Source organism: Oncorhynchus keta, chromosome 1 (genome assembly GCF_023373465.1).
Source record: "Oncorhynchus keta strain PuntledgeMale-10-30-2019 chromosome 1, Oket_V2, whole genome shotgun sequence".
Lineage (NCBI taxonomy): Eukaryota > Metazoa > Chordata > Actinopteri > Salmoniformes > Salmonidae > Oncorhynchus > Oncorhynchus keta.
Genome location: NC_068421.1, coordinates 48,479,102 through 48,502,912, shown reverse-complemented (window position 1 = coordinate 48,502,912; position 23,811 = coordinate 48,479,102). Strand labels below are relative to the sequence as shown.

General features: G+C 44.3%; 1 protein-coding gene across 3 annotated transcripts in view; it reads left to right on the top strand.

Annotated features, from left to right (window-relative positions):
* The first annotated feature begins 1,017 nt into the window (after positions 1 to 1,017).
* tsc22d2 (TSC22 domain family 2) overlaps positions 1,018 to 23,811 on the top strand; it is a 54,572-nt gene continuing 31,778 nt past the window's right edge. Inside the window, exons 1-2 of one of the 3 annotated variants that reach the window (XR_004826292.2) lie at positions 1,018 to 3,435; positions 5,793 to 5,878. Coding sequence is in view for 2 of the 3 variants with exons in the window: in XM_035774652.2 (XP_035630545.1) it covers positions 1,766 to 3,435; positions 3,554 to 3,563 (1,680 nt within the window). In the remaining variant the exon portion in view is untranslated. The other 2 variants (XM_035774652.2, XM_035774640.2) reach the window with 2 other exon arrangements.

The window sequence follows — 23,811 nt, the reverse complement described above, 5'->3', positions numbered from 1 at the left end:
CTATTAGTTGCAAGTCCCTGATCCCTCTGTTGAAGTAAAAAACAAAAACACGGTTGACTTTCAATATAAAACAACCCCTGTCAATACACAGCTGGACTCACCAGCTCCTGCTTTTACCCAATTGTGCTATTTTCAAACAAACCCTTGACTGGCTCAACCATTCTCGGTAACTATGGTAAACTCATAAAGCAAAATAATGCGACAAGTGAAACGTATTTCACAAGTTGACTACAGGTATTTACTTAAAAAGTAGCCACAAATATACACATGTATTGATAAAACTTTCCAAATAGCCCTGTATAAGATATATGCTGTATTCCACCTTAGCATAAAATAAACACTTGCAAAGCATGCTGGTTATTGTTCTAAAAAGCTCCGCCCCCAAACACACAGTTGGTCGGTCAGGATTCTGAACGAATCATAGACCTCTAGGCTGTTTCACAAGTTTGAACAGCACAGGACATTAGTTTTTATTCACTAGAGTGCATTACAGTATAGTACAGTACGGTACAGCACATAAGAGTTTAATTCAGTAGAGCACAGTTTAATTCAGTAGAGTACAGTTCAATTCAGCAGAGAATATTAGAGTAAAGTAGGGTACAATATAGTACATTATACTGTGCTGTACTCTACTGTACTGAACTACACTTTACTCTACTGAGCTCTATTGTACTGTGCTGCACTGTCCAAACTTGTGAAACATAGATGCAATGATTTGTTTAGATTTATTAGACCTATTAAAATAATCTGAATAAATCATAGACATTTTTGGGATAAATTAAGGCCGTCTATGTGGACGTTGAAAGGCTGATCTGTATCGGACCCAATATTAACCAAACATAGATGTCTATGTTGGCAGAAATGTCCTATCTTGGACAATTCATTTTTTTCCAAGACACAAGTGTCTGGGGATATTAAATGTGTTTTAGATACATTATTCTTTCAGAATACTAGCAAATCACCGTATCCCCTATGATTTATCTACACCAATCATAGACAGGACGCCAATGCGCAACTCTCCCAGAGTGCTGTGCGTTTTTTTTTGCCATCTTGTCGAGTGGTAGAGAATGAGCAGAGCCATACTTGAGCTAGCCTGCTAGTAAGTGAATTTCAGGCACAGTAGGAGTTCTAAAGAGTGAGAGAACCCGGGGACGGGGAAGCTGAACTTTCTTCAATTCAGGAGTGTATGTCTACCGTAGGAGGATATAGATTCCATGTGACGAGTTGAAGAAGGATATGGACTTGTTTATATGATGTCGTGCAGGCTGGTTCCTGTGTGGGGAGAGAACCAACGATAGCTATTTGGCTAGCTAGCTAGGTCGCTTTGAGCTACATTAGCTGACTAGCTAGCTAAAAGGGAGAGTGGTGGAAAACGGGGCCCGCCAGTCAGACTGAAGTATCGGCAGTAACTGCGACAGCGGCCTACTTGCAATTCCGGGGCCGCAAAAATACCTCACACGGGAGGCCAGGTCTGGAAGAACCGGAGGAGAGGAGACTGTGGTATCGGGAGACTTGTCACAGTTCGTGCTGGCGGAGACTAGCTAGCTTGTTACCTTATCCGAGTTCAGAGGAAGTGTGCTTGTTCGTTTTTACACTCAGACACACTGCAACAGGAGAGGGGAGCAAGGAAGATGTCGCGTACTTGTCTCTCGTTATAAACTGTGAGTTCTTTAGATAAGTTAGAAGACTACCTAACTAACTAATTGAGCTCATACTTAACACTTTCATCTGGAAATAGAGAGCTGGAGTGACTAACATATTAAACATGTCAAAAATGCCAGCAAAGAAGAAGAGCTGTTTTCAAATCACAAGTGTGACACAGGCTCAGGTGGCGGCCAGTAGCATCACAGATGACACCGAGAGTCTGGACGACCCTGACGAATCCAGAACCGAGGATGTGTCATCAGAAATATTCGACTTGTCCAGGGCCGATATTGACACGGGGGTATGTGACAGAAGTTCATCAGAGGAAACCTTAAACAACGTAGGGGAAGTGGGGGCTGCTGTCATGGCGTTACATTTACCACAAGAGCAAGAGGCTGCAACAAGTCATTTTAACGGGGGGCACGCTTTTAGAAGTACAGGCAGAAGTCATGTCAATCAAAACCTTTTAGGGGGTAGTGTGCCTGTACCAGCCATGAGCAAGCCCTCCATTCCGACCTCTCAGCAGCCAACAACAGTCAATGCTGTCCCTGCTGCGAATGTCTCCCCAACAAGTGTGTCTCAAACGCCCCCAGCTGCGCCTAGCACTACAACCACTGTAAGCTATAGTTCACGTTTCAGGGTCATTAAACTTGACCATGGTACAGGGGAGCCCTTCAGACGGGGCAGATGGACATGTACAGAGTTCTATGAAAGAGATTCTGAGGGCTCTGGCATGAGCAGGACTGTGGATAGCATAAAACACACTGTCACCCTTGACCACAATGCAGACAGGGACACTGGGCTTGGGGCCACAGGAGACTCTGTGGTTGCTTCTAGTACCATGTCCACACAGGCTCAAGAGTCCACAGGTGATAGTGGCTACTCCACTATCCACCATGGCCATCCTCCGGAGCCTCAGCAGCAAGGCTTTGGCCTAGCACCCCAAATAGGGAACGGGGGGAGTGCCTTCCAGCCCATGGGTTACTCAGCAGTGGTATCCCAGGCCCAGGTCAACATTCAGCCCAACGTTCACCCTACTGGCCTCAATGGGGGGCCCCAAGGCGGCATGCTGAAAAAAGATCCCCTTATGCCTCTTGCCACGCATGCCCAGCAGTTTGCCTACTCTGCTCATCCCTCTGGAACGCTCCCCAGTCAGCTGGACTACTTAACCCCTCACCAGCCTCAGGGCTCCAGCACTCAAACCCTCCCTATGTCCTCCCTCTCTGTGGGGCCTCCTGCGAGCCAGGGCCCCTCGCCTGTCATCACCCCAGTCGGCCCCAGTGCTCAGGTGCTGGGATTGTTGGCTCAGGCCGGGGAGCTGACTGGGTCTCTGCACAGCGGTCCATTAGCTTCAGTTCAGGGGCTGTTACTGCAGGTGGGCAGTGGTGCAGTGATGGCCCCTCTCCTGCCTGGGGGTACCATACAGCACCCTGTGAGTCAGTCCCTGCCTTCAGGTGGAGTGGGCAGTGTCCTCGCACCTTCCACAGCCTCCGTTGTCCAGAACGTGCCTGCCACAGTGCCCAGCGCCACCAACACCCCCCCAGGTCCAGGAGGACTCTCCCAGGTCCAGGTAGTTTCCAGTGGGGCCATGGCGGGATCTGCTGGGCAGGGCCTTCCCGCAGCCAGCCAAGAGGATGACAGCCGCAGGAGGTCGGACAACCTTCCTCAGCCCAACGCCACCCTGGGAAAAGATTTCATGAGGCCTTTCATCCCAGAGAGCCTGCAGCTGGCCAATCCCACCGTCAACAGTCTGTTCGGGATAGCCATTCCCATGGATGGGGATGAGGATGGGTAAGAAAGATTGTTTCAATTTCATTTAAAATGCCAGTGGCCACTCCCTATCTCAATGTTCAACCTCATTGTATTATTTAGTGTACACACAAGGTGTTTATACATTCACACTCAACAGGTGTCAATAGGCATCATGTTGAGATGAGAGAAAAAACACCTTTTAGAAAACTGATTAACACTGAGGGATTAGGTGAGTATCTGGAAGACTGCCATCATGTTTTGCATCACATTCTGCAGCAATGCAGTCATACTCGACATTGTGTAGTGAACACCTGCCCTTGCCAAGGCTGGTGTGAGGTATGCTATTCCTGGAAATGTTTAGCTGTAAAAACATGTCTTGCAGTTGTGTTCAGAGAGAAAATTGAGTTTGGCAGGCGGGAGTGCAGCTGGCAGGGAAGGAGCATTGCGTCAGAGAACTGTCATCGAGTTTTGGTGTTTTTCATTAGTGCCCACAAACAGGGGGCACAAAATATGTGAGGTTAGCTGGTGGTTGGGTTGGATATATGACCCTGTTCGAGAATTGAATTTCTTAAAGACCTGAAACGTATAATCATTATGCTTAATTCTAATAAAAAAATGTCCATTGTTCTGCATATCTAAGCATACCTCTTGAGCTGTCTGTATCCTACTTGACTAGTGGTTCTATTTTTAAAGAAACGTAATATGCATCTCTGTGTAAATCTGGGTAAAAGATTTAAAGGAGAGTCTTATGTGAGTTTTATTCTTCACATTTAGTTATTGCTTGGTTTTCTAAAGTCTACCAACCTTGCCAAGCAGGCATGCCAGCTAAGATAGTTAGAGACACAGGCGGCGTGTGAGTTGTTTTAAGTTTGGGGAAGATCATTTTCACCATAACAATGCACCTTTATAATAAAGCATTCTGTGCATGATTGCATTTGCATAATTTTATGTAAGATAGCATACTATTCCTAATGTCATGAGTAGATTGCATAGTCTTAATTTGGGCTAATAACATAACTCAATCTCTTTTTTTATATAAACATATTTCATGCAAATCAACTACACTTTATATGACTGGAGGGTGGAGACATTAGCAGAATCTTTTATAATACGACAAATGACAGGGTAGCCTACTTTGCTAACACTGACAAACGGATGAATAAAAACGGCATTGTCTGATCCATCTCATAGGCCTACGAGAAGGGGAGACAAATACAATTTGTCCAATTTGTCCAAAAACAAACTTTAATTTGTCACCGGGAATATGATCGATACTCTCCACTGGTGCCAATAATATAGGCTATACTGTTAGCTCATTTAAGTTGAGAATTTCTTTCTTTTGTCTTCTCTTTACAGCAATAGCCATTTGCTTTCCAAACTACGTTTTCCCGCGATTGTGTTTAGAAATATTACGATATGCCTGGCTGGGCCTCTACTTTTCACTGACCGTCGCAACTCAATAATAATCTATTTGGTATTTGCCGCTCGTGCTGCTGAAATTACGTGCCCTTCCGACTGAAGACAATGCGATTTAAACAATATATTTTTAAAGAAGCTAATGATCCTCTGTGGCTAAATCATACTTTCTGGTGTAGTAGCCTAGTTTGATTTAATTTATTTCTGTATTGACAGGAGTAGGCTAAATAATTTTGGCAATTTAATTCAGTTTACATTAGGGTAAGCTTAGCTTTATGGACGTCCCACCTATGGCTAGACAAGCTAGCTACTCTAACTTTATTGATAGCCTGAAATTGCTTCTTGGTAGCTAGCTATGAGGTTGGGAGATAGGTTCCCAATCTGGGATAGCTAAAGCCAACTTGATAAAGTTGCTAGTAGTATAACAGAGAAACAACAACAAAAAATGTTTACAGGACAAATCTGAGGGGGCACATGCCCGTGTGCCCCCTATAGGCACGACGCCTCCACCCACAAAAACTGGATAATAACCCACTTCGTTATAAACAATCATTACCCCTTATTTACCACCTGTCCTGTTTGAGTTGAGGGCTCTAAAATAAATTACACTAAAAGTAATTGTTTTGCAGCTGACACTTTAACTGAAGTGAATACTCTCCTAGTATGTAGGCCTGTGTTTTGTTCTCTATATGGTGTAGAATATCTCCTGGCTTTCGTCCTAGCATGCCACCTCATCAATACCCACTTTTCAATTGTCTGTAGTATGGCAAGGTGTTTGTGAAATGAGGTCTGATTGTATTGTCCCGATGCTATTTTCCTGAAACTAATCATTGTTTACCGAGAGACTTTGTTCCAGGCCAGCATCACAGAGTTGTTGATGTGCATGATAGTGGACAGAGCGAGTTGTTGCCAGTGTGATGTCATCTGGGAACAGCCGTGCCCATTTCCTAATCGTTCTTGTATGTCGGCCATGACATCAGGGGAGCCATGTGTAACCAGCACTACTTTTGACCAGAGCCCTACAGGATGCCATTTGGGACGCAGCCCAGGACATGCTGGGTCGGAGGTGACTCTTGCTGGCTTTTACTCTCACTGTTTATAGACTCTTGGGGGATCTCCAGAGGGTTCCTATAGATGCACACCAAAACACGTGTGTAGAATGTTCCTGTGCTGAAATTTGGTTAACCTTGGAGTATGTATGCTGGTAGGCTAACCTATATTTGTTTATTTGGATCCCCATGAACTTTTGCAGAAGCAGCAGCTACTCTTCCTGGGGTCCACAAAAAAAGTAAAAAACACTAATACACTGATGCCAAGAGTGTGCAAAGCTGTTGTCAAGGCAAAGGGTGGCTATTTTGACGAATCTAAAATATATTTAGATTAACTCTTTTTTTTTGTTTTTTTTGGTTACTACATGATTCCATATGTTTTATCTTTTCGATGTTTTCACTATTATTCTACAATGTACAAAATAGTAAAAATCTCTTGTGGTACTGTATATACGTTGTATTCGGAAAGTATTCCGAGCGCTTCCCTTTTTCCACATGTTATGTTAGACTTATTCTAAAATTGATTAAAAAAATGTTTTTTTTCAATCTAACACACAATACCCCATAATGACAAAATTAAAACAGGTTTTTATACATTTTTGCTAATTTATAAAAAATAAAAAACGGACATTACATTTACCGTAATTGCTGGACTATTAAGCGCACCCGAATATAAGCCGCACCCACTGAATTATTAAAAAATATGTATTTTGTACATAAGCCGCACATGTCTATAAGCCGCAGGTGCCTACCGGTATATTGAAACAAATGAACTTTACACAGCCTTTAAACGAAACACGGCTTGTAACAAAAATAAATAGGCTTTAACGAAACACGGCTTGAAACACAAATTAAACAGTAGCCTACCAGTAAAGTCATTGGTCACTGGTCACTATCTTCCTCCTCTGTGCACTGAAACCACTGAAGTCATCTCCTTCGGTGTCGGAGTTGAATAGCCTCAGAATTGCTTCATCCGATGTTGGATCGTTTTCATTGTCGCTCTCGTCACTTTCATTCGGAGGCAAATACCCCGCTGAGCTCATGCTGCCCCTTCAACACGCAGCAGTCCAGTCTTTCGAAACCCGTTGACGATAGTGGATTTTTTGACAATGCTCCACGCTGTCAGGACCCACTGGCAGACTTGACCATAAGTTGCTCTTCGCATGCGGCCCCGTTTTAGTGAAGGATTTCTCCCCACTTGTCATCAAAGCCTCCCACTGAACACGGAGCGCCACCTTAAATGCACGATTTACACTGATGTCGAGTGGCTGTTAATGCTTTTCTTCCCTCTGAAAGGTTTGTTGTCTTTTTGCACTGAGTCAGTTCCTCACGCTGCTGTTTACAGAGTCTTATAATCGACTCATTAAGGCCAAGCTCCCATGCAGCAGCTCTATTTCCTTTTCCAACAGCCAGATCGATCGCCTTCAACTTGAAAGCTGCATCATATGCATTTCTCCGTGTCTTTGCCATGATGAGGGTGAAAAAATTACTACCGTAATCAAAATGATGGGAAGTTTGAGCGCGCTCGATTAACGTCACATTATGTGACGGTGCTCAGTTTTTTGGCGGCATGAATCTTGTGAAAGCGGGAAAAATCCATAAATTAGCCGCGTCATTGTATAAACCGCGAGGTTCAAAGTGTGGGAATAAAGTAGCGGCTTATAGTCCGGAAATTACGGTACAGAAATATTAAGACCTTTTACTAAGTACTGTTGACAGGGATTAGTCTCGAGTCTTATGACGCCACAAGCTTGACACACATTTATTTGGGGAGTTTCTCTCATTCTTCTCAGCAGATCCTCTCAAGCTCGGTCTGGTTGGATGGGGAGCGTCGCTGCACAGCTATTTTCAAGTCTCTCCAGAGATGTTCGATCGGGTTAAAGTCCGAGCTCTGGCTGGGCCACTCAAGGACATTCAGAGACATGTCCCTAAGCCACTCCTGTGTTGTCTTGGATGTGTACTTACGGTCGTTGTCCTGTTCGAAGGTGAACCTTCGTCTGAGGTCCTGAGCGCTCTGGAGCAGGTTATCATCAAGGATCTCTCTGTACTTTGCTCTGATTCATTCAGGCCAAAGAGTTCAATCTTGCTTTCATCAGACCAGAGAATCTTGTTTCTTGTGGTCAGAGTCCTTTAGGTGCCTTTTTGCAAGCTCCAAGCGGGCTGTCATGTGCCTTTTTACTGAGGACTGGCTTCCGTCTGGTCACTCTACCATAAAGGCCTGATTGGTTGAGTGCTGCAGAGATGGCTGTCCTTCTGGAAGGTTCTCCCATCTCCACAGATGAACTCTGGAGCTCTGTCAGAGTGACCATCAGGTTCTAGGTCACCTCTCTGACCAAGGCCCTTCTCCCCTGATTTCTCAGTTTGGCTGGGTAGCCAGCTCTAAGAAGGCTCTTGTTGGTTCCAAACTTCTTCCATTTAAGAATGATGGCAACAACTGTGTTCTTTGGGACCTTCAATGCTGCAGACACTTTTTGGTACCCTTCCCCCGATCTGTGCCTCAACACAATCATGTCTCGGAGCTCTATGTGCAATTTCTTTTGATCTCATGGCTTGGTTTCTGCACTGAGATGCACTGTCAACTGTGGGACCTTACATAGCTGTGTGTGCCTTTCCAAATCCTGTCCAATTAATTTAATTTACCACAGGGGGACAAGTTATAGAAACATCTCAAGGATGGTTAATGGAACTAGGATGCACCTGAGCTCCACCTGTTGTTGCTTTGTCCTATTTAATCAATTTCAGAATAAGTCTGTAATGTAACAAAATCTGGAAAAAGTCACGGGGTCTGAATACTTTCCAAATGCACTGTATTTGTTATTTCTCAGATCTCAATTTTGAGCTCAATAGCAACTTTTACAACTAAGATATTTGATACGGCTTTGATATGCAGTGCGTGCTAAATACTCATTGTCCATTGCGTTGGGCGCTAGGCTACAACTGCAACATTTTTTGGGACATTAAACATAACAGATTAATACGAGGCTACTAGCAGTGGGTATTATGTTTAGAGTTTGGTCTAGCTATTATGTTTTTTCGTTTCCACTTACGTAGGTGGTGAATTAGCCCCAAATAAATTAGCCAATGATATTAGTGCACTTAAAGATTCAGCCAAATTGAAAAAAAATCAAAATAAATTCTAAACATTCTGTAGCCCTATTTTAACATTAAAATATAACAAAAATACATTTAATTTCATTTTCATGCTTTATCTGATCAACTTTGTAGGAAATAACTTGACAGTCCATGTTCATGACAAACAACTGTAGATGTTAAAAAACACTGAAAATAACTACAATAAAAAAGGTGCCTCTTTGAAACTAACACTAACCCTGTTTTACAAAATGACCTTAAACGGTGTGTTTCCTTAGAATAATGTTGATGACTATTTTAGAATGTGCCTTTTAAATAGTGTGGATACTGTGACTGCACTAAGCAGACAAGGTAACCTTTTCACTTAGCAACTACACACTTGTATCAAACTTATTATAATGGCATTAGACATTTTTACTCTGGAATTTTAAGGTTATTGATACAGCAAATGGCCCCTTCAAAATGTTCAATTGATCCTCATGGAACGAACCCTGACCTCTGTGTAAAATATAAAGACCTAATAGTAGAGATGTGCTTTGGATCTGGGAACTAGTCCTAAAATGGTGTTTATGGTAGCTTAACTGTATCCCTTTCCAAGTTCAAAATATTAATTTTGAATGGCCGTTCGGCATATTAATAACCTTAAAATTCCACAGTAAAAATGTGTGACACTTAAGTTATAGCTACAAGTGTGTATTTCAGCTTCCAGGGACAGGGGTCCTCCCTCTAAGAAAAACAACTCGAGGCAAAACAACAATGTTCTTGTTTCAGAGTCCATACTAACCCAGTTTACATTTGGAATTGAATCAGCCCCATAGTGTGTCACAGGCGGTTCCCAGAATGTTGACCATGTACAAACACTGTGCATGTTGGCCAGGCATCTCTCTCTTGCTGTCTCCCTCTTGCATTCTATCACTCTCTTGCTTTCTCACTCTTCCTTACACACCTTCTTTTCATAGTGGTTACAGTATGTGAAGTATCTCTGTGCTTTATTTCAAAGGGAAGTCTCAAGACCAAAGAGAGATTGTCAATACCTTTTTATTGTTCTCGGTCCACTACCCAAGTGGATGACTGTTCTCCTGGTGATGACAATGACTAATGGACCCCTTCAGATTCTTAGAAATGTTCAAAGAGTCCTTTGTGTGGGCTCTCTGACCTGTACTAGCCTATGTCCTGGGCTGCTTGTTTTTTTGTAGGTTACATCAGATGACTTGACCGAGTCTCATAAGTTCACCTACATATTTCAGAAATGTAATTTGTATTTCATTACATTGGTTACGATCATGGCTCGAGACTTAACTTTTTCCATCACAGTCCCAGAATTTTCCCAAAATGCAATTTAAACCGTCCCAAACTGAACATGAACTGTCCCAACTTTAAAAAAAATAATATATATATATATATATATATATACTACTGTTCAAAAGTTTGGGGTCACTTAGAAATGTCATTGTTTTTGGAAGAAAAACATTTTTTGTTGTCCATTTTTAAAATAACATAAAATTGATCAGAAACATTGTTAATGTTGTAAATGCCTATTATAGCTGTAAACTGCAGATTATTTTGTGTGGAATATCTACATAGCCGTACAGAGACCCATTATCAGCAACCATCACTCTGTGTTCCAATAGCACGTTGTTAGCTAATCCAAGTATATCATTTTAAAGGCTAATTGATCATTAGAAAACCATTTTGCAATTGTTAGCACAGCTGAAAACTGTTGTGCTGATTAAAGAAGCAATAAAACTGGCCTTCTTTAGACTAGTTGAGTATCTGGAGCATCAGCATTTGTGGGTTTGATTACATGCTCAAAATGGTCAGAAACGAATAACTCTCTTCTAAACCTTGTCAGTCTAATCTTGTTCTGAAAAATGAAGGCTATTTCATGCGAGAACTTGCCATAAAACTGAAGATCTCGTTTAATGCTGTATACTACTCCCTTCACAGAACAGCGCAAACTGGCACTAACCAGAATAGAACGTGGGAGGCCCCGGTACACAACTGAGCATGAGGACGAGTACATTAGTGTCTAGTTTGAGAAAGAGATGCCTCACAAGTCCTCAACTGGCAGCTTCATTAAATAGTACCTGCAAAACACCAGTCTCAACGTCAACAGTGAAGAGGCAACTCCGGGATACTGGCCAAGTTCCTCTGTCCAGTGTCTGTGTTCTTTTGCCCATCTTAATCTTTTCTTTTTATTGGCCAGTTTGAGATGTATTTTCCTTTGCATCTTTGCCTAGAAGGCCAGCATCCCGGAGTCGTCTCTTCATCCTTCTCCCCCTCGATTGCTCAGTTTGGCCGGGCGACCAGCTCTATGAAGAGTCTTTAGTTGTTCCATACTTTTTCCATTTAAGAATGATGGAGGCCACTGTTTTCCTGGGTATCTTCAATGCTGCAGACCTTCAATGTTTTAGATCTGTGTCTCGACACAATCCTGTCTTGGAGCTCTACGGGCAATTCCTTTGACCTCATGGTTTGGTTTTTGCTCTCACATGCACTGTTGACTGTGGGACCTTTTTTTATATAGATTGGTGTGTGCTCTCCAAATCATGTCCAATCAATTGAATTTACCATAGGTGGACTCCAGTCAAGTTGTAGAAACAACTCAAGGATGATCATAACAAAGGGTCTGAATATTTATGTCAATAAGGTATTTCTGTGTTAATTTTTACTAAATGTATAAAAATGTTTTTTAAATCGCTTTGTTTTTGAGGTATTGTGTCTATATTGATTAAGGAAAAAAATAATTTAATACATTTTAGAATAAGGCTGTAACTTAATGTGTAAAGTAGTCAAAAGGTCTGAATGCTTTCCAATTGCACTGCAAGGCCCAAATGGAAGGGAAACAAATTGTCACCTATAGCACCGTAGACTCCAATGATCAGCCAAAACGAGCTCAATATCTCAATGTATGCAACACAATCCCTATTTAATATATATTTACCTATATTGTGAGTAGGCCTATGCCATCTTAATTTACCCAGTTTGTCAAGATCTACCATTTCAAATACAATTATTTTCATGGTTATGTAGTTCGATTGGTAAAAACAAACTCAAATGTATTGTTTGATTTTTCAATTGATGCATTATTGTGTAACTGGCTGTCTCTGGGAAATTGTCAGATTTTTCTATTTTAATATTGAATATTGGCCTCCTTGCACCCCCCCAAAAACAATCAGTATTGGCCCTAAAAAAATCAATATTGGTCATTCTCCACTTCCTACGTTCTTTGAGAACGGCAGCTTGTGAGTCACTCAGGGCCTCTGATGGGATTCCATGCAATTCCATGTCTCTGAGATGACCGATATGAAGAGCGGCCCTCTGTTCTCATTGAATGAGATTATTTGGATGATCTTGGATTTTACAGAGCGTCGCTCTGTTCTCCCAATGTGCCACCTCCGTGAGGTGTCTTCAATAGGTTGGTTTAATGGTAGGCCTTCTTGTGTTTAGGGCCCTCCATATGTTCTGAGGAACAGGACTTGTATGTTGAGCCAGGTAGGCTGCTGCAGAGAGCTGCTGTGGTTGTCTGGATATTCTCTTCTGCGATAGATTTACCCATACACAATCCAAATTGTCTTTCAAATAAACCGCGGGCTGTTTCCCCCTTCGGCTCTTTCAACTCTAAACAGGCTCCTCTTTAGGCCTTGCTCCTGCTGGATGTGCCCTTGCCGCACTTGGTTGTGAGACAGTGGAGGTTTAATTTTGGCCGGGCCCAGCTATTGCACAGTCAGGCTGAGGTTCCCCAGTGAGGGTGGAGGACTTGAGTTCCCCATCCGTGGGAACACCTGTATCCCCTTCCATATCCAGCCAAAGGACCCCTTTAGTCAGGTTGCCTATTTTAAGAATGCGCGAGGGGCAGGTGTCCCGGTGAGGACAAGGAAAGGGCAGAGAGACTTGAGGTTCAGGTTTCGACAATTCAATTTTTATTTTCATCAGGTTGAATTTCCATCGTTGTTTCCTTAGTGTGCTAAAAATGAACAGGATATGCAAAAACATAACATATTAGCATTAATATATTTTCATATAAAGAATCCACATTATCATATTGCATATAATTCTTATACCATAAATTCCCCCCTGAAACAAAATGGGTTCATTTATCATTTCATGATTACATAATTTTAATTCATATCCACACAAAGCACCGATTAGTGTCACCTCGTTAGTCAGTATGTGTTACACTTGTGCTGGTTGCCATCTCGTTAGTGGGAAGGGGTTTCACCTATGCTGGCCCAGTGCTCCAGTTGTCCTTTTAGTTGGCTCTCCCTATTTTGATTTCTAGACAAACAATCCTTTCTGTTATCTGATTTTGCTCCACCTTTTTGATTTGCTACCTTTCTTTATGTTTGGGTGTGGGTTTTAATTTAGTTTGCCTGTTCTTGGGCAAATGTAGTGGGTGCTCATGGTGGGGGTCTTTTAGGCTACAGTTGTTGTTACTAGTCAACTTTCAGTGGGGAAAGGGTTGTACAACTGAAATGTCTTCTGCATTTAACACAACCCCTCTAAATCAGAGGTGAGGCTGCCTAAATCGACATCCACATATTAAATATGACCTTGAAATCGTCATCCAATGTCTCCTGGCTTTCCAGTGAGGGCGATTAAACCACACTAGAAAGTCAAGAGAGGTTATTCAAACCCTTCAAAGAAGTGTTACTTTCTATATTAGATTATGTAAAAACATTCAAAACATTTCATACATTTCAATTTTCAGGTTCACAGTAAGTTTCTCCAATACATTTATCAGAATAATTTGCATGTTCAATTAAAACTCAGAAAATTGAAAATTCTGTGTGTGTGTGCCTTTTTAAGATACCTCGGCACTAACCCAAAGTCATAACCAGTAAGTTTGTGTGTGGTAAACCATATGGCAAAAACAAACAAGAATTGCCAGGCCTTATTTAATTTGGTAGCTCCTCTTTACCTCCGGATATCTCTACACCGATAAAACCACCAAATTTCACTAACCACTCTCCCAAGACCATAGCCGTAGGAAACTTTTCAAAGAAAGAGAAAATGATGCCATCTATTTTTTAAAGTGCACCAGTCCCTCCTGCAGCAAAGCACCCCCACAACATGATGCTGCCACCCCCGTGCTTCACGGTTGGGATGGGGTTCTGCGGCTTTCAAGCCTCACCTTTTTCCTCTAAACATAACGATGGTCATTATGGCCAAACAGTTCTATTTTTGTTTCATCAGACCAGAGTACATTTCTCCAAAAAGTATGATCTTTGTCCCCATGTGCAGTTGCAACCCGCAGTCTGGCGATTTTGGAGCAGTGGCTTCTATCTTGCAGAGCGGCCTTTCAGGTTATGTTGATATAGGACTCGTTTTACTGTGGATATAGATACTTTTGTACCTGTTTCCTCCAGCATCTTCACAAGGTCCTTTGCTGCTGTTCTGGGATTGATTTGCTCTTTTCTCCCCAAAGGAGGTTTATCTCTAGGAGACAGAACGCTTCTCCTTCCTGAGCGGTATGACTGCTGCGTGGTCCCATGGTGTTTATATTTGCATACTATTGTTTGTACAGATGAACGTGGTACCTTCAGGCTTTTGGAAATTTCTCCCAAGGATGAACCAGACATTAACCATATTTTTTTCTAAACCTCTGCTTCAAAATACTCTCTTGCAACCCGCCTCACCCAATGTGGTGTGGATCTGCTTTTTTTATAAAGTATCTTTCTTTACTTCGGAAACGTAATCCCCCAACAGAAGCTAGCCAGTTAACTAGCTAGTAGTCAGCTAACCATCAGCTAACCTTTAGCTCAGAAAACTCTCGCCAGTTTGCACAACGCTATTCAAACCAGACCATACCGGACCTGTTTTCTCTCCATATCCCCGGATTCCTACCGCAAGCTCTGAACCTTTTCACCTGGATCATCACAAATCAAAGTTTATTTGTCACGTGCACCGAATACAACAAGTGTAGACCTTACAGTGAAATGCTTACTTACAGGCTCTAACCAATAGTGCAAAAAAAGGTATTGGGTGAACAATGGGTAAGAAAATAAATAAAACAACAGTAAAAAGACAGGCTATATACAGTAGCGAGGCCACACAGACACCAGTTAGTCAGGCTGATTGAGATAGTATGTAGATGTGGTTAAAGTGACTATGCATATATGATGAACAGAGTAGCAGAAGCATAATAGAGGGGTTGGTGGGTGGCGGGACACAATGCAGATAGCCCGGTTAGCCAATGTGCGGGAGCACTGGTTGGTCCGCCCAATTGAGGTATTATGTACATGAATGTATAGTTAAAGTGACTATGCATATATGATTAACAGTGTTTAGCAGCAGTGTAAAAAGAGGGGTTGGGGGGGCACACAATGCAAATAGTCTGGGTAGCCATTTGATTACCTGTTTCAGGAGTCTTATGGCTTGGTAAACTTTTTGTCCTAGACTTCGCACTCCGGTACCACTTGCCATGTAATAGTAGAGAGGACAGTCTATGACTGGGGTGGCTGAGGTCTTTGACAATTTTTAGGGCCTTCCGCTGACACCACCTGGTGTAGAGGTCCTGGATGGCAGGCAGCTTAGCCCCAGTGACGTACTGGGCCGTACGCGCTACCCTCTGTAGTGCCTTGAGGTCAGAGGCCGAGCGATTGCCGTACCAGGCAGTGATGCAACCAGTCAGGATGCTCTCGATGTTGCAGCTGTAAAACCTTTTGAGGATCTCAGGACCCATGCCAAATCTTTTTAAATTCCTGATGGGGAATCGGCTTTGTTGTGCCATCTTCACGACTGTCTTGGTGTGTTTGGACCATTCTAGTTTGTTGTTGTTGTGGACACCAAAGAACTTGAAGCTCTCAACCTGCTCCACTACAGCCCTGTCAATGAGAATGGGGGCGTGCTCGGTCCTCCTTTTCCTGTAGTCTACAATCATCTCCTTAGTCTTGGATACATTGATGGATAGGTTGTTATTCTGGCACCACCTGGCCAGCTCTCTGACCACCTCCCTATAGGCTGTCTCGTTGTTGTTGGTGATCAGGCCTACCACTGTTGTGTCATCTGCAAACTTAATGATGGTGTTGGAGTCTTGCCTGGCCATGCAGTCGTGGGTGAACAGGGAGTACAGGAGGGGACTGAGCACGCACCCCTGGGGAGCTCCAGTGTTGAGGATCAACGTGGCAGATGTGTTGCTACCTACCCTCACCACCTAGGGGCAGCCCGTCAGGAAGTCCAGGATCCAGTTGCAGAGAGTGGTGTTTAGTCCCAGGATCCTTAGCTTAGTGATGAGCTTTGAGGGTACTATGGTGTTCAACGCTGAGCTGTAGTCAATAACATTCTCACATAAGTGTTTCCTTTGTCCAGGTGGGAAAGGGCAGTGTGGAGTGCAATAGAGATTGCACCATATGTGGATCTGTTTGGGCGGTATGCAAATTGGAGTGTGTCTAGGGTTTCTGGGATAATGGTGTTGATTTGAGCCATTACCAACCTTTAAAAGCACTTCATGGCTACAGATGTGAGTGTTACTGGTCTGTAGTAATTTAGGCAGTTTGCCTTTGTGTTCTTGGGCACAGGGACTATGGTGGTCTGCTTGAAACATGTTGATATTACAGACTCAATCAGGGACATGTTGAAAATGTCAGTGAAGACACCTGCCAGTTGGTCAGCACATGCCCGGAGCACATGTCCTGGTAATCCGTCTGGCCCCGCAGCCTTGTGCATGTTAACCTGTTTAAATGTCTTACTCACGTCGGCTATGGAGAGCGTGAATACAGTCGTCTGGAACAGCTGATGCTCTCATGCATGCCTCAGTGTTGCTTGCATTCAAGATAGCATAGGAGTGATTTAGCTTCACTGGGCAGCTCGTGGCTGTGCTTCCCTTTGTAGTCTGTAATAGTTTGCAAGCCCTGCCACATAAGACGAGCGTCGGAGCTGGTGTAGTATGATTCAATCTTAGCCCTGTGTTGACGCTTGGTCTGTTTGATGGTTCGGCTCAGGGCATAGCAGGATTTCTTGCAAGCTTCCGTGTTAGATTCCCGCACCTTGAAAGCGGCAGCTTGACCCTTTAGCTCAGTGCGTATGTTACCTCTAATCCATGGCTTCTGGTTGGGGTATGTACTAGAGGTCGGCCGGTTTAATCTGAATGGCCGATTTTAATTAGGGGCTGAAGTTTTCATACAATCGGAAATCGGTATTTTTGACACCGATTTGGCACATTTTTAAATGTAATTTTTTAAAAACACCTTTTTTCATCTTTATTTAACTAGGCAAGTCAGTTAAGAACACATTCTTATTTTCAATTATGGCCTAGGAACGGTGGGTTAACTGCCTCATTCAGGGGCAGAACGACAGATTTTCACCTTGTCAGCTCGGGAGATTCAATCTTGCAACCTTACAGTTCACTAGTCCAACGCTCTAACCACCTGCCTCTCATTGCACTCCACGAGGAGACTACCTGTTACGCAAATGCAGTAAGCCAAGGTAAGTTGCTAGCAAGCATTAAACTTATCTTGTAATAAAAACAATCAATCATAATCACTAGTTAACTACACATGGTTGATGATATTACTAGTTTATCTAGCGTGTCCTACGTTGCATATAATCGATGCGGTGCGTATCGTTGCTCCAATGTGTACCTAACCATGAACATCAATGCCTTTCTTAAAATCAATTCACAGAAGTATATTTTAAACCTGCATATTTAGCTAAAAGAAATCCAGGTTAGCAGGCAGGTGAAATTGTGTCACTTCTCATGCGTTCATTGCACGCAGAGTCAGGGTATATGCAACAGTTTGGGCTGCCTAATTTGCCAGAATTTTATGTAATTATGACATAACGTTGAGGGTTGTGCAATTTAAACGGGAATATTTAGACTTATGGATGCCACCCCTTAGATAAAATACGGAACGGTTCCGTATTTCACTGAAAGAATAAACGTCTTGTTTTCGAGATGATAGTTTCCCGGATTCGACCATATTAATTTTTATTTATTTATTTTATTTCACCTTTATTTAACCAGGTAGGCAAGTTGAGAACAAGTTCTCATTTACAATTGCGACCTGGCCAAGATAAAGCAAAGCAGTTCGACAGATACAACGACACAGAGTTACACATGGAGTAAAACAAACATACAGTCAATAATACAGTATAAACAAGTCTATATACAATGTGAGCAAATGAGGTGAGAAGGGAGGTAAAGGCAAAGGTCATGGTGGCAAAGTAAATACAATATAGCAAGTAAAACACTGGAATGGTAGTTTTGCAATGGAAGAATGTGCAAAGTAGAAATAAAACATAATGGGGTGCAATGGAGCAAAATAAATAAATAAATAAATTAAATACAGTTGGGAAAGAGGTAGTTGTTTGGGCTAAATTATAGGTGGACTATGTACAGGTGCAGTAATCTGTGAGCTGCTCTGACAGTTGTGCTTAAAGCTAGTGAGGGAGATAAGTGTTTCCAGTTTCAGAGATTTTTGTAGTTCGTTCCAGTCATTGGCAGCAGAGAACTGGAAGGAGAGGCGGCCAAAGAAAGAATTGGTTTTGGGGGTGACTAGAGAGATATACCTGCGGGTCGTGTCCTACAGGTGGGAGATGCTATGGTGACCAGCGAGCTGAGATAAGGGGGGACTTTACCTAGCAGGGTCTTGTAGATGAGATGGAGCCAGTGGGTTTGTCTGCGAGGGCCAGCCAATGAGAGCGTACAGGTCGCAATGGTGGGTAGTATATGGGGCTTTGGTGACAAAACTGATTGCACTGTGATAGACTGCATCCAATTTGTTGAGTAGGGTATTGGAGGCTATTTTGTAAATGACATCGCCAAAGTCGAGGATTGGTAGGATGGTCAGTTTTACAAGGGTATGTTTGGCAGCATGAGTGAAGGATGCTTTGTTGCGAAATAGGAAGCCAATTCTAGATTTAACTTTGGATTGGAGATGTTTGATATGGGTCTGGAAGGAGAGTTTACAGTCTAACCAGACACCTAAGTATTTGTAGTTTTCCACGTATTCTAAGTCAGAGCCGTCCAGAGTAGTGATGTTGGACAGGCGGGTAGGTGCAGGTAGCGATCGGTTGAAGAGCATGCATTTAGTTTTACTTGTATTTAAGAGCAGTTGGAGGCCACGGAAGGAGAGGTGTATGGCATTGAAGCTTGCCTGGAGGGTTGTTAACAGTGTCCAAAGAAGGACCGGAAGTATACAGAATGGTGTCGTCTGCGTAGAGGTGGATCAGAGACTCACCAGCAGCAAGAGCGACCTCATTGATGTATACAGAGAAGAGTCGGTCCAAGAATTGAACCCTGTGGCCCCCCCATAGACTGCCAGAGGTCCGGACAGCAGACCCTCCGATTTGACACACTGAACTCTATCAGAGAAGTAGTTGGTGAACCAGGCGAGGCAATCATTTGAGAAACCAAGGCAGCCGAGTCTGCTGATGAGGATGTGGTGATTGACAGTCGAAAGCCTTGGCCAGATCAATGAATACTGCTGCTCAGTAATTTTTCTTATCGATGGCGGTTAAGATATCGTTTAGGACCTTGAGCGTGGCTAAGGTGCACCCATGACCAGCTCTGAAACCAGATTGCATAGCAGAGAAGGTATGGTGGGATTCGAAATGGTCGGTAATCTGTTTGTTGACTTGGCTTTCGAAGACCTTAGAAAGGCATGGTAGGATAGATATAGGTTTTGTAGCAGTTTGGGTCAAGAGTGTCCCCCCCCCTTTGAAGAGGGGGATGACCGCAGCTGCTTTCCAATCTTTGGGAATCTCAGACGACACGAAAGAGAGGTTGAACAGGCTAGTAATAGGGGTGGCAACAATTTCGGCAGATAATTTTTGAAAGAGAGGGTCCAGATTGTCTAGCCCTGCTGATTTGTAGGGGTCCAGGTGGAAAGCCAGGTGGAAAGCATGGCCAGCCGTAGAATAATGCTTATTGAAATTCTCAATCATGGTGGATTTATCAGTGGTGACAGTGTTTCCTATCTTCAGTGCAGTGGGCAGCTGGGAGGAGGTGTTCTTATTCTCCATGGACTTTACAGTGTCCCAGAACTTTTTTGAGTTAGTGTTGCAGGAAGCAAATTTCTGCTTGAAAAAGCTAGCCTTGGCTTTTCTAACTGCCCGTGTATAATGGTTTCTAGCTTCCCTGAACAGCTGCATATCACGGGGGCTGTTCGATGCTAATGCAGAACGCCATAGGATGTTTTTGTGTTGGTTAAGGGCAGTCAGTTCTGGGGAGAACCAAGGGCTATATCTGTTCCTGGTTCTAAATTTCTTGAATGGGGCATGTTTATTTAAGATGGTTAGGAAGGCATTTAAAAAGAATATCCAGGCATCCTCTACTGACGGGATGAGATCAATATCCTTCCAGGATACCCCGGCCAGGTCGATTAGAAATGCCTGCTCGCTGAAGTGTTTCAGGGAGCGTTTGACAGTGATGAGTGGAGGTCGTTTGACCGCTGACCCATTATGGATGCAGGCAATGAGGCAGTGATCGCTGAGATCTTGGTTGAAGACAGCAGAAGTGTATTTAGAGGGGAAGTTGGTTGGGATGATATCTATGAGGGTGTCTGTGTTTAAGGCTTTGGGGAGGTACCTGGTAGGTTCATTGATAATTTGTGTGAGATTGAGGGCATCAAGTTTAGATTGTAGGATGGCTGGGGTGTTAAGCATGTTCCAGTTTAGGTTGCCTAGCAGCACGAGCTCTGAAGATAGATGGGGGCAATCAGTTCACATATGGTGTCCAGAGCACAGCTGGGGGCAGAGGGTGGTCTATAGCAGGCGGCAACGGTGAGAGACTTGTTTTTAGAGAGGTGGGTTTTTAAAAGTAGAAGTTCAAATTGTTTGGGTACAGACCTGGATAGTAGGACAGAACTCTGCAGGCTATCTTTGCAGTAGATTGCAACACCGCCCCCTTTGGCAGTTCTATCTTGGCTGAAAATGTTGTAGTTTGGAATTAAAATTTCAGAATTTTTGGTGGTCTTCCTAAGCCAGGATTCAGACACAGCTAGAACATCCGGGTTGGCAGAGTGTGCTAAAGCAGTGAATAGAACAAACTCAGGGAGGAGGCTTCTAATGTTAACATGCATGAAACCAAGGCTATTACGGTTACAGAAGTCGTCAAAAGAGAGCGCCTGGGGAATAGGGTTGGAGCTAGGCACTGCAGGGCCTGGATTCACCTCTACATCACCAGAGGAACATAGGAGGAGTAGAATAAGGGTGCGGCTAAAAGCAATAAGAATTGGTCGTCTGGAACAGAGAGTAAAAGGAGGTTTCTGGGGGCGATAAAATAGCATCAAGGTATAATGTACAGACAAAGGTATGGTAGAATGTGAATACAGTGGAGGTAAACCTAGGTATTGAGTGATGAAGAGAGAGATATTGTCTCTAGAAACATAATTGAAACCAGGAGATGTCATTGCATGTGTGGGTGGTGGAACTAATAGGTTGGATAAGGTATAGTGAGAAGGACTAGAGGCTCTACAGTGAAATAAGCCAATAAACACTAACCAGAACAGCAATGGACAATACATATTGACATTAAGGAGAGGCATGCTTAGTCGAGTGATCAAAAGGGTCCAATGAGTGGAGAGGTTGGTTGGGGGTCACGGCGATTTAGACAGCTAGCCAGGCCATCGGTAGCAAGCTAGCATAGGATGGAGGTCTGTTATTAGCCACCTCTTGCGTTCCGTCAGTAGATTTACATTTACATTACATTTAAGTCATTTAGCAGACGCTCTTATCCAGAGCGACTTACAAATTGGTGCATTCACCTTATGACATCCAGTGGAACAGCCACTTTACAATAGTGCATCTAAATCTTTTAAGGGGGGGGGGGTGAGAAGGATTACTTTATCCTATCCTAGGTATTCCTTAAAGAGGTGGGGTTTCAGGTGTCTCCGGAAGGTGGTGATTGACTCCGCTGTCCTGGCGTCGTGAGGGAGTGTGTTCCACCATTGGGGAGCCAGAGCAGCGAACAGTTTTGACTGGGCTGAGCGGGAACTGTACTTCCTCAGTGGTAGGGAGGCGAGCAGGCCAGAGGTGGATGAACGCAGTGCCCTTGTTTGGGTGTAGGGCCTGATCAGAGCCTGGAGGTACTGAGGTGCCGTTCCCCTCACAGCTCCGTAGGCAAGCACCATGGTCTTGTAGCGGATGCGAGCTTCAACTGGAAGCCAGTGGAGAGAGCGGAGGAGCGGGGTGACGTGAGAGAACTTGGGAAGGTTGAACACCAGACGGGCTGCGGCGTTCTGGATGAGTTGTAAGGGTTTAATGGCACAGGCAGGGAGCCCAGCCAACAGCGAGTTGCAGTAATCCAGACGGGAGATGACAAGTGCCTGGATTAGGACCTGCGCCGCTTCCTGTGTGAGGCAGGGTCGTACTCTGCGGATGTTGTAGAGCATGAACCTACAGGAACGGGCCACCGCCTTGATGTTAGTTGAGAACGACAGGGTGTTGTCCAGGATCACGCCAAGGTTCTTAGCGCTCTGGGAGGAGGACACAATGGAGTTGTCAACCGTGATGGCGAGATCATGGAACGGGCAGTCCTTCCCGGGAGGAAGAGCAGCTCCGTCTTGCCGAGGTTCAGCTTGAGGTGGTGATCCGTCATCCACACTGATATGTCTGCCAGACATGCAGAGATGCGATTCGCCACCTGGTCATCAGAAGGGGGAAAGGAGAAGATTAATTGTGTGTCGTCTGCATAGCAATGATAGGAGAGACCATGTGAGGTTATGACAGAGCCAAGTGACTTGGTGTATAGCGAGAATAGGAGAGGGCCTAGAACAGAGCCCTGGGGGACACCAGTGGTGAGAGCGCGTGGTGAGGAGACAGATTCTCGCCACGCCACCTGGTAGGAGCGACCTGTCAGGTAGGACGCAATCAAGCGTGGGCCGCGCCGGAGATGCCCAACTCGGAGAGGGTGGAGAGGAGGATCTGATGGTTCACAGTATCGAAGGCAGCCGATAGGTCTAGAAGGATGAGAGCAGAGGAGAGAGAGTTAGCTTTAGCAGTGCGGAGCGCCTCCGTGATACAGAGAAGAGCAGTCTCAGTTGAATGACTAGTCTTGAAACCTGACTGATTTGGATCAAGAAGGTCATTCTGAGAGAGATAGCGGGAGAGCTGGCCAAGGACGGCACGTTCAAAAGTTTTGGAGAGAAAAGAAAGAAGGGATACTGGTCTGTAGTTGTTGACATCGGAGGGATCGAGTGTAGGTTTTTTCAGAAGGGGTGCAACTCTCGCTCTCTTGAAGACGGAAGGGACGTAGCCAGCGGTCAGGGATGAGTTGATGAGCGAGGTGAGGTAAGGGAGAAGGTCTCCGGAAATGGTCTGGAGAAGAGAGGAGGGGATAGGGTCGAGCGGGCAGGTTGTTGGGCGGCCGGCCGTCACAAGACGCGAGATTTCATCTGGAGAGAGAGGGGAGAAAGAGGTCAGAGCACAGGGTAGGGCAGTGTGAGCAGAACCAGCGGTGTCGTTTGACTTAGCAAACGAGGATCGGATGTCGTCGACCTTCTTTTCAAAATGGTTGACGAAGTCATCTGCAGAGAGGGAGGAGGGGGGGGGGGAGGAGGATTCAGGAGGGAGGAGGATTCAGGAGGGAGGAGAAGGTGGCAAAGAGCTTCCTAGGGTTAGAGGCAGATGCTTGGAATTTAGAGTGGTAGAAAGTGGCTTTAGCAGCAGAGACAGAGGAGGAAAATGTAGAGAGGAGGGAGCGAAAGGATGCCAGGTCCGCAGGGAGGCGAGTTTTCCTCCATTTCCGCTCGGCTGCCCGGAGCCCTGTTCTGTGAGCTCGCAATGAGTCGTCGAGCCACGGAGCGGGAGGGGAGGACCGAGCTGGCCTGGAAGATAGGGGACATAGAGAGTCAAAGGATGCAGAAAGGGAGGAGAGGAGGGTTGAGGAGGCAGAATCAGGAGATAGGTTGGAGAAGGT